This window comes from Martes martes, assembly GCF_963455335.1.
Source record: "Martes martes genome assembly, chromosome: 4".
Classification (NCBI taxonomy): domain Eukaryota; kingdom Metazoa; phylum Chordata; class Mammalia; order Carnivora; family Mustelidae; genus Martes; species Martes martes.
In genome coordinates, this window is record NC_137891.1 from 49,364,081 (window position 1) to 49,377,774 (window position 13,694).

General features: G+C 36.7%; 2 protein-coding genes across 3 annotated transcripts in view; one reads left to right on the forward strand and one right to left on the reverse strand.

The window, feature by feature from the left end:
* The first annotated feature begins 3,281 nt into the window (after window positions 1–3,281).
* RBIS (ribosomal biogenesis factor) lies at window positions 3,282–9,685 on the forward strand. Its single transcript, XM_080800159.1, has 4 exons — window positions 3,282–3,382; window positions 5,524–5,640; window positions 7,647–7,763; window positions 8,054–9,685. The coding sequence occupies exons 2-4, from the start codon at window positions 5,527–5,529 to the stop codon at window positions 8,123–8,125; spliced, it is 303 nt and encodes a 100-aa protein (XP_080656285.1). The 5' UTR covers window positions 3,282–3,382; window positions 5,524–5,526; the 3' UTR covers window positions 8,126–9,685.
* The window catches only part of E2F5 (E2F transcription factor 5), a gene marked incomplete at both ends in the record, with an annotated part of 28,775 nt that continues 23,249 nt past the window's right edge, over window positions 8,169–13,694 (reverse strand). The window contains 4 exons of one of the 2 annotated variants that reach the window (XM_080800155.1): window positions 8,169–8,964; window positions 10,343–10,390; window positions 12,580–12,847; window positions 13,417–13,481. In XM_080800155.1, coding sequence (XP_080656281.1) covers window positions 8,855–8,964; window positions 10,343–10,390; window positions 12,580–12,847; window positions 13,417–13,481 — 491 coding nt within the window. The remainder of the gene's footprint in view (window positions 8,965–10,342; window positions 10,391–12,579; window positions 12,848–13,416; window positions 13,482–13,694) is intronic. The other variant, XM_080800156.1, reaches the window with a different exon arrangement.

Sequence of the window (13,694 nt, forward strand, 5' to 3'; positions counted from 1 at the left end):
CACTGATGGAGAAATAAATTACAAATATGAAAAGGTAGGAAACAAAAATAAATCCTATAGTATTCAGTTCAAATTGGAGATACTAACATAAACTCATGGTTTTACATGTAGAAATAAATACAGTTGGTGAGGTGTGTGAACGTGTACAGAGAGTTAGACAGGCAAATAGTATATAAACATGCATATGTTGCATAGATCTACCCGCCGAGGCCTAGAAGTAGCAACATTTCAGAGCTTGGCTTCTAAATATTATTAAGCACTAAAAGGAACCAGGGCTCCGTGGAGAAATGGCTAATTCTGGGACGTGGGATGTATAGGTCCAAATGAACCTGGAGTGCTTTGCTGTGCCAAAAAGTAAGAAGGTGGTCAAAGAAGGATGGGGACGAGTCAAAGTGATATATGTGAAGGAGCACTCATGGGCCAAATCTCGAGCAATGTGAACATCAAATAAATTATGATAAGAAAAGGCTGTAATCCATTGAATAAAATAGCAACCCATGAACCTGTACTAATATAAATATTATTTATATTCTGTCTACCTCCTTTCCCAAAAGTATATCCCAAATCAAATCATGAGGAGACAGGAAAAACTCTCAGTTATGAAACATTCTACAAAATAGACATATTTTTTAAAGTGTCAAACTGAATGAAACTGAGCAGTGGGGAGAATAAAGTTGAATCAGTGAAATAAGTTTATCATAAAGTACCATTTATGCAAGCCTGGTTTTATTCCAATAAAGGGCTATGAGATTTGTTATGAATGGTTTGCAATTATTTATGTGTGCTCTCATTTTTCTCTTCTCCCTAACTATCCCTGTTTACTTGTTGAACTGCTTTCAAGACAGTTCTTTGAGGACCAGATCTGTATACAGAACTCTGCAATGCTGAGTGTCAACAGGAAAACTATGGTTTCTCAAAAATATTTTCTCTATTATGATTTAATTGATCTTTAAGGTTGTTAGAAAAACTGGAAATGTATTTGCATGTATTTTTAAAGATTAGAAAACTTGAAGTTATTTTTTCTTTATATATGATTTATTTGGTTCATAAGTAAATGACATTTGGAAAATTAATGCAAACCTTTCTTTTGTCCTAGTAATATCTTATGCTCTCATGCTTTGTATTTTATGAACTCTGCACAACACTCCTATGAAGTAGGTTGGAGAGGAGTAAAGACTCTTTCACGTACAAATGATTTTTTAAAAATTAACTCAAGACAATTTAAGCCAATAAAACAATGTTTTTGCTTAGGTAACTGAGAAGTCTAAGGATAGATCTTTCTTCCATCTATGGCTGAATCTAAAGACTCAAATGACATCATCAGGGCCCAGCATTCTATTGTTCAGGTCTGTTTTCTTTTATAAGTTGCCCTCATTCTCTCCCACTGCAGACAGGTCTTCTGCAAGTTGCTGGAGAAGATGGCTAATAGCAGCCTTAATTTCACATCATCCCAATACAAAGACACTAAATGCAGGAGATAGCATTCTTTACCAGCTCTAGTTGAAAAATCTTTAGAGGAGGACTCTAATTATCAGCTCAACCAGGACCACTTAATGGGAGAAGAATCGTTCCCAGAAAGGATTCTGAGCAGAAAAAAAATGGATGTTCTCTGGAGTGGACATATCCTCTGAATGGTCACGTACATATGGGAAAGGGAAGCACAGAGAATAAAGTAACTTTGTCATAATCACACTACTGGTTGGTGAGAAAGGTAAACCAGAAATCTATGACGCCTCACTCACACTTCAGATAATACCTCTGCATTTGCCTATATAACCATGCTATTTCTTTGGTGTATGTGTCTTTATTTAACCATTTAAAAATTAAAAAAAATAAAGGCCCATAAATTTTTGTGAATACTATAATGTTATTCCATCTATTTCTTTGTCTTCCATATATACATCAATAACTTCACATTCAAGGAACCATACTTCTACCCGCCTTATTTGCTTCAATATTTGTGGATGACTCAGGCCTAGTAAAATGATCTGACGATGATTTTCTGTAGCTTTGGCTTTATTTTGGTTTTGCCCCGAAACATTATGGGCATTTTATACCAGCATTTTAAGGTGTTTTTAAAAAGTCACTCTTAGAATACAAAATTTGAATAAACATACATTGCCAGGTAATTGTTACTCTTTCCTCAATATATGCCCTACTTTTTTGTGATAGACATAAACACAATTACACGATTTACTGTAAAAGTGCCTCATCTTCCTATAAGCAGGCCAGGGGCTGATTTGGAGGAAAGAAAATTTGACCCAGGGCCAACCCGCACAGATCCTAGTTTGGTTTTGTCCACTACTAGTTTTGTAGACGCCAGCCAGCGGCTTCAAATATGAGCCTTAGTAGTATCTTCCTTGAAAATGGGAGTGGTATTATGGCCTTATTTTGATACTTAAAATGTAGGCTAAATTCTTATAATAAACGGATATATGTAAATACTTCTACATTTGTTTAAAATCTGGCTTTTCCTATGAACTCATCAAAATAAGTTCAGAAATGCATGAAAACTGTTACTTTAATGTAGAACTCCTCTTGGTAGAATTGAGTCAATTTTCTAGTAAAACTCAAAATGTCTTAAATACAAACTCACAACCAGAAGGCAAAAAAAAAAGTTTCTCAACGTTCCCTGACACTTGTTTTCTTTTTATATTTTCTTGTGCCTGTGCTGTACTGTTAGCAATACTCTTTCTGAAGGAAAAGGGGAAAGCATTCCATCTTCTCGTTCATTACAAACGTTCTCTGCGGACATGATAGATCCCCATCACTCCCAGACACAAGGTTCTCTGCACGCCTTGGACTGCCCCGACGCCAACCAGAGGCGCGCAGCGCCACCTCCTGGGAGCGTGGGCAGATCCAGCCGGGAATCTGCGGCTGAGGGCCCACTGGATGACGGACTTCTCGGCTCTGAACCTCAGAAACGCCTCAGTGCTTTCTGTACACATACCTACCTACCCGGGACGTCCAGACTTGGCCGCATCTCCAACGCCCTTAGCTCGCCGGAGCCCAGTTTTGGTCCTCAATCCTGCCTAAAGTAAGGGATGCTCTTGGGGCGGGTTTTCCCATGGTGGGTGGAACTTCGTCCTAGGCGGGGAGGAGAAGGGCTTCCCTATGTTTAAAAGATACTTTAGAGAGTCAGCCCTGTGGGCGGGGCTACGTTACGAGGGTGGGAACCCGCTTGTGAGCGGAAATACGCTTGGTGGGCGGGGCTTCGTGTAGTCAGGTCCGAGCTCTGTGGGTGGGACTCCGTCCGGTGGGCGGAACTACGGCCTGTGGGAAGAATTTTGACTGGCTCCTTTCCTCCCCGGAACTTCCGGAAGATCTTGCGGGTGTAGATGGCGTCACCCGGAGCGTGAGTTGTTGCACGAGGATATTGAAGGTAAGGTGAGAGGTTAGTGAACTGTCTGGCAGACTGGAGTGTAGTTTTCGGGGCTCGGGACAGGACTGGTGGGTCTTGTGTCAGTGAGGCCCGAAGGCTGGGCTCGGTCGCGGTCTGCCTCAAGCAATCCTTGTGGGCAGCGGGCTTGCTGGCCCAGGCCTGAAACCCTGGTGCCTTTTGAGCCTTAAGCCCTTGTCAGGGTACCAGTTTTTCGTTGTATCTCTTGTCAACCCAGTTTTCACGTTGGTCTCAGAGAATTTCAATATTGCCGCAGGCCTCCAAGCTATTCTCTTCTCCACGAACCTTTCTCAAGTCCCCAGCTCTGGTGGACTTCTCCCTCTTGTGTCCCAATGGTATGCTTCCTCTAGCAAGACGTATCATGTGTCTGTGTTTGTATCACATACATGTATATATATCACTTTTTGTATATCTCACTTTTATACCACACTTGGCACATTCTAAATCATTATTAATGAATACTACATAAGTGATGGGATTTGGGCTACTGTTGGAAGGATTTTAGATTATCTGATTGCAGGGATATGATGTGTATTTTCTAATTCCTGTGTAGTAATCATGAATTTCCTACTGTGCTCATGTTTGTTTGTTTTAGGTAGGAGTACCATTGGTGTTTGTAAGCATTGTTGTCTCTGAGTAGTTTACTGAAGCTAGACATTGAAGGAGGATATACATTTCAGTGGAGAGATACAAGTTGAGCAAAGGAAAGAAAGGAGGAATATGCGAAGTATCTTTGGAGAGCAGTTAGTAGACTGGGATGGGTGTGTGCAGAGAGGCGGCAGGTTACCTTTGACATATTTATCTTAGGTTTGGGGTTCCAGCAATAATATACCAGGACAAACCACCCTGCCCCTAATGCATTGTTAGAGTTTTTTAATACTGGGAAGGTTCATCACATAGCACAAGGCATAGACTTGAATGCACTTGACTTAAGCCAGGGGTTGGCAGTCTTTCTGAATGGGCCAGATGTTCGTTAAATAAATAAATAAATATTGGGCTTTGTGGACCACAGTTGTAGCAGGGAGGTAGCCACAGACAATACATAATCAAATGGACATGGCTGTGTTTTACTACAACTTTACTTAGAGACAGGTGCCTGACTAATTTGGTCCATTGGTATAGTTTGCCAGTCTGTGGTCTAACCAAATAGACCTAGGGACCATAGCAGTAATCCAGTCCTGAACTAGTCAGTACTGCATGATGTTTATTTATACATGAGAAGCCATATCACATAATTTTAACTCTGGATCTAGTCTTCCTGGCTTTGAATCCTGTCACTTCTTGATTAATGACAGTGTGACGTTGGGCAAATTAACCTCCTTGCATCAGTTTTATTTGTAAAATGGGTATAATAGTACACCCCACAAAATGTTGTGCAGAGTAAATTAGTTAAAGCATATAAAATGTTCACATAGTGGTTATGCACATATTATAAGCTCAACAGATCTTAGTATTTTTTAAAAATTTTCCTCATATGCATTGTTAAAGCAGATTTAAGACATGTTTTTGAGGTAGGACTTACAGACTCAGTGCGTGTTTAGCTACAGAGCAAAGAAAGTATGTGAAGTTTCAAGACAAGAGCCATTCACGTAAAGGTGATATGGAAGTTGTGAAAGTAATTTAAGGTAGGAAGTCAGGATTAAGGACTCATTTTGAAGAAGTGTACATAGGAGAGAAAGTGAGGCTAGTGAAAAGGAGTGAAAAAGGAGAAAGCAGACAGGAGTCCATCCTAAAGCAGGATGATAGGAACCAGAATGGTAAAGTAGTATGTCAACTAGCAGGATGGATGGTGATAGTTAACATTGTCAGATGCTGCAAAGAGCTGAGAAAGTGATTGTGTTGATAGTATTAATAAATTCAGCCAGCAGAAATTAACGTGGTACTTCCTATGGGCCAGGTATTAGAGATAAAAGAATTAGATACGTACTCTGCACTCAAACAGCAGAAAATCTAGCAGTGATGAAAGACATGGAAATAATTTAATACATACAGGAACTTTAAAAATAATCAGGAATAAAATGGAGTTTCTTAGACTCAATTGGTATCTTTACTATAAAAACTTAAGTTGATTTATAGTTCATATGTGGGCAACTTAATTGAGCTCCTTTTCTTTTTTTACCTAGACAATGGCTAAGAACAAACTAAGAGGGCAGAAGTCCAGGAATGTATTTCATATAGCCAGCCAAAAAAACTTTAAGTCTAAAAACAAAGCAAAACCAGTTACCACTAACCTTAAGAAGGTAAGTATCAGCTAAGCACTCTGACTTTATTGTTTACAAGCAAAGCATAGTTATAAAGCCACTGGAAAACTGAATGCTATTATTTAAAACAGGTTCTTAGCCTTTCTCATAAAGGAAAGATGATTTTAAACATTTATTTTAAAAAAATGAAAAAAAATTACCTCCCTTTCTTGATGTGGATGTATGAAAAAAAAATAAGGCACTTTAATTGCAAATGCATGAGGCTCCAAAGAACAGTTTCTGTTTTTGTTTTTTTTTTAAGATTATCAAAATAAGTTTTAAAAGCTTTATCAGAGCATAGAAATGATCAAAAACCATGGTATGGGAAACAGTTCTTATCTCTGAACTCAAATATATTCAAGAACCTCTTAACGGAAGCAAGACAGAAATTGCTGGTCAGCACTCCTTCTTTTTCTCCTCAGTGATTCTTACCTCCCTGAAGATATCTACAACTCAAACAAAAACCTATAAAATAAGAGATATTTTCTTTCTTAAAATGCAAAATTTGAAAAGAAAGGAGTTTTCTTTTTTGTGTTTTGTTTTATTTTGTTTTTTCAAAATATTTGGGAAATGGGAAATTTCATCGAGATTAAGTAGATTCTTTAAGAAAATTCTTGAAAGAAATGTTTTCAAGTTTAAGTAGTAGGTGGAGTCAGCTCTCTAGGGCCTAGTAGTTGTCATAATAGTGGTAGAAATGTAACATTTCATCTTTCAGTTTTCATGAACTATCTAAATTACGCTTTTTGATCAAGCATTTATATGACTTAGTAAATGCTATAAAGAAAATAAAGTTAGGTGATATGATACAGGTTGACATTGAAGCCAAGATCCAGATGATAAGGAGCAAGTAATCTAAAGTTCTTTTAAGTGTTGGGAGCAGCATATTCTAGGCAGAGAAAAGCAAATACAAAGATCCCAAGCTAGGGGAAAACTTGGTGTATTTGACAGGAGATCATTTTGTTTGAATAGAAGTACTAGAAGCTTTATGTATGCTAATGGAGAAATCTAAGAGGGAAATCTGGATAGGCAGGTTGGTTGGAGAAATAATCTAATAGTTTTCCCAGAAAGTGGCCTAACTTCCTAAGTGGAGGTTGTAAGATTGCCAGGTACTGTATAAGTGGTAAATTAAAGTTTGTGGTCGTGAAGCCAGCCAGTCAGTCACGATTTCCTCAGTTTTAGGCTCAGAAAAAGCTGTCAGTCGAATTTAACTAGGGTGCCACACAGGTTTGATTAAGGGAGAGAAGAGAAGGAAAGTTAAGAGAGTATAAAGAAGGGATTGATCAAATAATGGTCATGGAATCTCTGGTGGCTAAAGGAAAAAGGATATGAAAATGTGAAAAATAGTGACATTGGTGGGGGACAGTTTCAGTAAGACTTGTTAATGTTAGCAAACTAAGTGAACTAGAGAAACAGGATATGGTGCAGTTACAAGTAATGATGCAGCCAGAAGTAATCCATGTGAGTGGATGGCTGAGGTAGGTAGTGAAAAAGAACCCTGAAATTGAAGAGCTGAGTTTTAAAGGAGAAATGGTTTGGGAACAGCAGTGAAGAACAAGAATATGACTCCTCCTCTTAGATTTAAGGGAGGAGTGCTGCAAGGGAGTATATCCTCACAAGACCGGAAGGGACTTCCAATAAAGCAAAAAGGTCAAGGAAGGATTCAGAGGTGGAGTGTTCAAGGAGAGTAAGTCATTTGATCTGATCAGGTTTCTCGTTTTACAATGAGAGATGATGGTACCATTGCCTAGAAGGACTGTGGTCATGTATTTTAGTATGCTTATACCAATTCTACATATGAGGTATGACCACATAATTCTTATTTTTAAAAACACAACCTTTTGTCTAAAATTTCCCAATAAAACCATGAGAATTTTTATGTGAATTTTCCCCACAAATGAGTAGGATTGTTGAATTTTTAGGTTTAACAAGGTTAAAGTAAAGTTGGATATATTTTATCATTAATGGTTATAAGATGGTAAATTAATGCCTTTTTTCTTTTTTAAAAGATAAACATTGTGAATAATGAAAAAGTTACCAGAGTGAATAAAGCTTTTGTAGATATACAAAAGGAACTTGCACATTTCTCAAAAGGCCTTTCCCTTGAACCTTTGCAGAAACAGCTGGTGAGTAGAAATCAGTTCCTTTTGTTATTGTTAATAAGTTAAACTCCTAACTATTTAAAGCCAGTAAGTTGAATGCAGTTTTTAGTATTTGGCTCTCTGCTATCCTTGACCTTGTAGTATATACAGCATATTGAGTCATATTCAGACTAAAACATTGAGTCTGAATATGAGCATTTATTGTTTTACTTCCTATGACTAGAAGAAATTAAGTCAGATAATAATTATATACAAGTCATTTTTGTTCACTACTGTTATCTACATTTTAAAATACAATATTTTTTTCCCTTCAGATTCCTCAGCAGTGTCATGAAAACGAACCAGTTAATGTTGATGAAGCGACAAGATTAATGGCTCAGTTGTAATACACTGGAGATACATCAAATACCCCAAAAAGACCAATAAATTAAATGTTTCATACAGTTTTATTTTTAAAAATCTTGTTAATGTACAGGCATTGGCACATTTTTAAAACAAACTACATAAAACAGATCTTTCCTATAATCTAGGAAAGTGGAATGTCAGAAGTCAACAAAATGTGATAAACTTAAAGTGCTAAAACAGAAGGCACTTCACAAAATCTGTTCACTGAAACAGTTAATATAATCCTACTTTACATCCTTCACTTTATAAGTGGCAGTGAATGTGTGTTTGGATTGGAGGACACACAAAAATATGGACAGTTTCGTGGCAGTAAAAAAATACAAGACAAACAAGTGATGAGCCTTTGGCCAACTTTTTTTGTTTTCAATGGCCTTAAGTCTATTTTAACTTTCCTCTCATAAGAGGAAAAATGAGAAGGATTCAGAATTAGAAGAAAAGCTGAAATCCCAGAATCTAATTACGTGAGGATGGAAGGGATTTGTGGGTATTAAATCACCTTTTCCCCTGAAAAAAGCCTTTGTTTTATGGTTGAAAGAGCCCTTTGTTTTTATGGTTGAAGTTTTGTGAAGTAAAAAAAGAAAATATTAGAGAACACTTCAGAATCAGTGAACTAAAAAGATGTTACATTCATTATTTTAAATACTTAGGTTATTAAGAAGTCTAAAATGTTACAGTTAGAGGTAGATAACAGTCCCAAGTTTCCATGGAATCTAATAATTTAGTATCTGGACATCAAACAGATCACAGACTCCTTCATTATCATCTAAATTAAAGTTGTAGTCATCTGCTGGGGTAGGAGAAAGCCGTAAGAGAGGAAACACTGCAAGCAAAACAAATTCAGTGTTAAACACAGTTTTTACATACAACTAATTATGTTTAACAAAATACTCTCAAGTACATCTATCCAAATTAAATTAAATATAAGAATATTTTACAGTATATAATAGAAAAAGTCATAATGAAGTTAATGACTTGTATCTAGTGTGTATTTTGAAAGATTCTCATTTAAAGATAATTTATGCATGGGTATGTATAGTATAGCATGAGAAAAAGAGAAAATTTGTGTTGGTTGAACTTGTCACATTAAAATATGTGCTTTAAAAACATTGGTCAGGGTGTCTAGGTGGCTCAGTGGGTTAAGCATCTGCCTTCAGCTCAGGTCATGATCCTAGGGTCCTGAGATCCAGCCCTGCATCCAGCTCCCTGCTCATCACTGGGGAGTCTGCTTCTGCCTCTCTCTTTGCCTCTCCCCCATTCATGCTCATTCTCTCTCTCAAATAAATAAAATCTTTAAAAAAAAAATCGGTCAAACACTGTCCTCTGATCTGCTAAATAAGTTACTACTTTGTAAACAGAAGTAGGAACTGGACTTAATAAATTTGCTGATGTTCTATTCCTACAGAAATGTTTAATCTCAAATGGCTACTGTACCATTTGTTATTTAGCACTTGCAACTTCCTAGGTTTGGCTTTGTTAGGAACCAGGACTGAATCCAAGAACTTACAGAAAGGTGAAGCTAAAAGAGCTATTAAAGTAATTACAAAAAAAATTTTTGTATTTTTAGGATTTTTTAAAAATTATTTCAGATTTGGGGCACCTGGGTGGGTCAGTGGGTTAAAGCCTCTGCCTTCGGCTCAGGTCATGACCCAGGGTCCTGGGATTGAGCCTCGCATCAGACTCTGCTCAGCAGGGAGCCTGCTTCCACCTCTCTGCCTGCCTGTCTGCCTACTTATGATCTCTATCTGTCAAATAAATAAATAAAATCCTTAAAAAAAATTATTTCAGATTAGATGACAATTGTTAATGTTAGTCATAGTTCAGGTATTTCACATTGGTAGCTTGAAGTTAGCCCTAGTTGGGTATTTACAAAACTGGGTTTTGAGATTACCGATATATTATTTTACTCTTCTTGGCCAAATTTTCCAGATGTGTAAAGGGCTAGTGTGCTAACTGTAGAAATTTAGTCCGTGATCGTTATAAGTATCCCCTTATAGGCCCTTTTTTCTCAAAATGCAGAAAAATTAAAATTCTGAAGGATGCCTACAATTTACTGTTCAGTGGGAGATTTTTCATAAATCATCATAGTATGTTAAGCAGTTAAAAAATACAGGTTCTGCATTTCTTTTAAATCTTAGGCCACATAAATTCTAGAAAAGCATTGATATGTAAAGTAGTTAGTAAAATTTTAAACTACTTACCATCAGAAGACATTAACTCATCAATGATATCTCCACTAATAGTTCCTGCTGGAAACAGAAATGTGATAAAGTTTTGTTACATTTCTGTTTATATATTTTAATAGTAAAAGGTAGTTATATTTAAATGCAGGATATATATAACAGCATATATTTAAACAATTTAAACAGCAGCTTGATTAACAACACATTGTTAAAAATAATAGAACTTTTTGGAAAGATGCCTTTTTCATGAACACCAACTCTGCTTGGCATTACTTTTTTTTTTTTTTAAGATTTTATTTATCTATTTGACAGAGACCACAAGTAGGCAGAGAGGCAGGCAAAAAGAGGGGGAAACAGGCCCCCTGCTGAACAGAGAGCCCAATGTGGGGCTCGATCCCAGGACCCTGAGATCATGACCTGAGCTGAAGGCAGAGGCTTTAACCCACTGAGCTACCCAGGCACCCCATGCTTGGCATTACTTTTAAATGTCCAAACTCAAGATGTAGATCAAAGGACTCATCATTCTCCCAAAACCAACTCCTTGGTTTTACAAAGTCAGTGGTATAATCTCCTAGCCACGCAACCTTAAAACTTCAACTTTCCATTCCTCCTGTTAAATTTATCTCCAGATCTCACATATCAAAGTTATTTCATACTTTAAACAGTATTTCTCAAATCCTTCTCTTTCCAATCTTGTTACCACCCATTTTAGCTTTAATGTTCTCTCCTGGTTGCATAACTGCAGACATCAGATCTCCAGTCTCCATTGCCTCTAATCCTTCTGCTTCCCAAAAGCATCTTCCCTGTGTTTCCTGAGCTCACCAGTGTACAGTTCTAAGTATGCTACTTCCCTGCTCACAAATCCTCATTGGCTTATGGGCTAAAGTCCCAACTCAGTCTGATATTTAAGGTTTTCTCTAATCTGACCCCAAATTATTCTCTCTACTATTTCCAAATACTAAGCTATATACAGAAATTTTTTAATGCTTTGTGGAGGCCAGTGTACTAATTGTGTCTAAGTTAAACCACATAAAACTTGTCTGTCTTTATACATTCCCCATTAGATTATAATTAGATCATAAGCTTCTTAAGGAATACACTTCCACGGTGCACCCTCATTCTATACCTGAAAGTATAGAAATAGTTAACGGAGGAAGGAAAGAAGGACAAGAAGCTGAAAAATACTATGTCCAGTTAGATCTTTATAGCCTCATTCTTAACTACTGTGAACTCCCAGAGTAGTAAGACTTACACCACATTCCACTGAGACAAATGCCAAAGGTAAAAATAAACATGGGATTGTACACAATGTAGTTCTTAATGATCTGCATTATTGCATCTAGACTGGCATGACTAAGTAAGTCATTCTTTCGGCAACCATTGAGAGAATACCTGCCATGGGCCTTTTATTTGGAATCAGTAAGGAGTTGCTAAATACCTAGACACGTAACCATGGAAAAAATTGAGTGCCCAAGGAAATTTTTATAGTTTAGATGTTTATCCTATTCCTGATGCCCAGTTTTTAGAGTTTTAGTTATTTTCATTTCAGATTAAACAACCTGGAAGGCAAGATTCCCAAAATTAAAGTTGAGACCTTTTTTCAACTGTATAAAACTAAGCTTTCCAAATAAAAAGTATAACAATAAGGGATATGAAGAAAGGAGGCAAGCACCACTATACTGTACACCAGTCTGATTTTTCTTAAAGGTAATTAGAACACATTTCAGTCATTCATCCTAGAATGACTAAGAGAGCAAACGAGTCCTACAAAGTAAACCTCTCATAAAAAAACAAAAACAAAAAACCTTGACATATGTAAATAATGAAAATGGGGGAAAATGAACTAATTTCAATTAATTCCAAACGTGAATCCTAAGGAAAACTGCATGCTTAGGCCCATTAACTATCTTATCCTTGGTCACTGTTTATAATCGTACACAGTCGTAGGCATATTATACTGCATTCAATTGTATGTGTCTGAATAAACAATCAGATTCTATGTCTATGTTACCTAAGAAACAAATCTGTAGTAGTATAATTAAAGGCAGGATCTGTTTTTAAATTCTCATAATACCTGTCCCAGTGCTGGGCATGCAGGAAACACGAAATACTTATTAAGCTTACCATTTTGCCTCCTGGGTTTGGTAATCAAGTGAGTAACCAGAGCTGACAAATTCAAAAAATCTCACCAACTTGTTTAATATGGTATTCATAGTCTCCCTTCTGACTTTTTAGAACAAAGGCTTTAGACCCACCTGATGATAAGTCTGTGGCTGGTGTTTGTTGAAGATTTTGGCTTCTTTCAGAGGCATGTTGCTCAGGCAGATTCTGAGTTGCTGTGTTGGATTTCTGTGGAGTCACTGGAGTGGAGGGCTGAGAGGAGGGTTGTGTGAGGTCATCAGGTGGGGGGACAGGAAAAACCACAGGCTTAGACGAATTGGACTCTTTATTTATAAGCAGCACGTGGATAGGTCCTGAATGACTCTTTAGATTGATCTGGTATTTCTTTTGTCCATTCTGACCCTTTAAAGTTATTGGGTATAAACAAATGAATAAATATTAAAATTTCCAACTACCTTGGAACATTAAAAATTAAGATAAGCAAAGCTATTAGGGACTAATTATTTTATAGCATAGAATTATATATAGCAGAATCAATAAATGTCTGACTCAACTAGAAAACGTTTTGGGAAAGACCCAATTTAAAGCAAATCTATTACTTACAATATCTATTACTTACAATATTCTATATTGAAGTTGAACTTTTTCCTCAGGATTGTTATATCAGTTACAGATATAGTAATTTTAACTGATTTTTTTAAAGAATAGTGACTATATATCATTGCTCATTCCTTGATATTTTCTAGATCAAAATCAAATTTAATAAAGCTTGGAATCAAAATGTTAAATAATTCAGTCACTTCTATAATTTTACTAAAGTCATCCAAATTCAGATACCAATACTTTCAGGTAGGAAACTTGAAAGCAGTAATTTGAAAGTGTTCACACCCAGTTAGCTTCTTCAGCTAATAAGAAAACATTTGTCCCTCTTGAGACAGTAGCTCCATTTTAAGGAAACTTATCCTACATACCATTTCTGGAATAGGTACCTCCAGCTGTGTCCCAGAAGGTGCCTGAATGGCCAAAAGTGTATCACCTGGTGAAAAGAATGGTTTTAAACTTTAGAAAATAGTATTGATCTTGGAATACAGTGGCAAAAGTATGGGCTCTGGAGTCAGAATGTTTGGGTTTGAATCCCAGGTTAGGTGACCTTGGGCTTTGATTCCTAATTCTACAAAATGGGAGAAATACAACTTACTGCATAGATCTGAGGATTAGATGGGGTAATACATGTAATAGATCTTAGAAG

Coding starts and splice junctions, on each gene's coding strand:
- RBIS (XM_080800159.1), top strand. CDS start 5,527: ATGGCTAAGAACAAACTAAGAGGGCAGAAGTCCAGGAATGTATTTCAT. Junction 5,641..7,646: donor TTACCACTAACCTTAAGAAG/GTAAGTATCAGC, acceptor CTTTTTTAAAAG/ATAAACATTGTGAATAATGA. Junction 7,764..8,053: donor AACCTTTGCAGAAACAGCTG/GTGAGTAGAAAT, acceptor TTTTCCCTTCAG/ATTCCTCAGCAGTGTCATGA.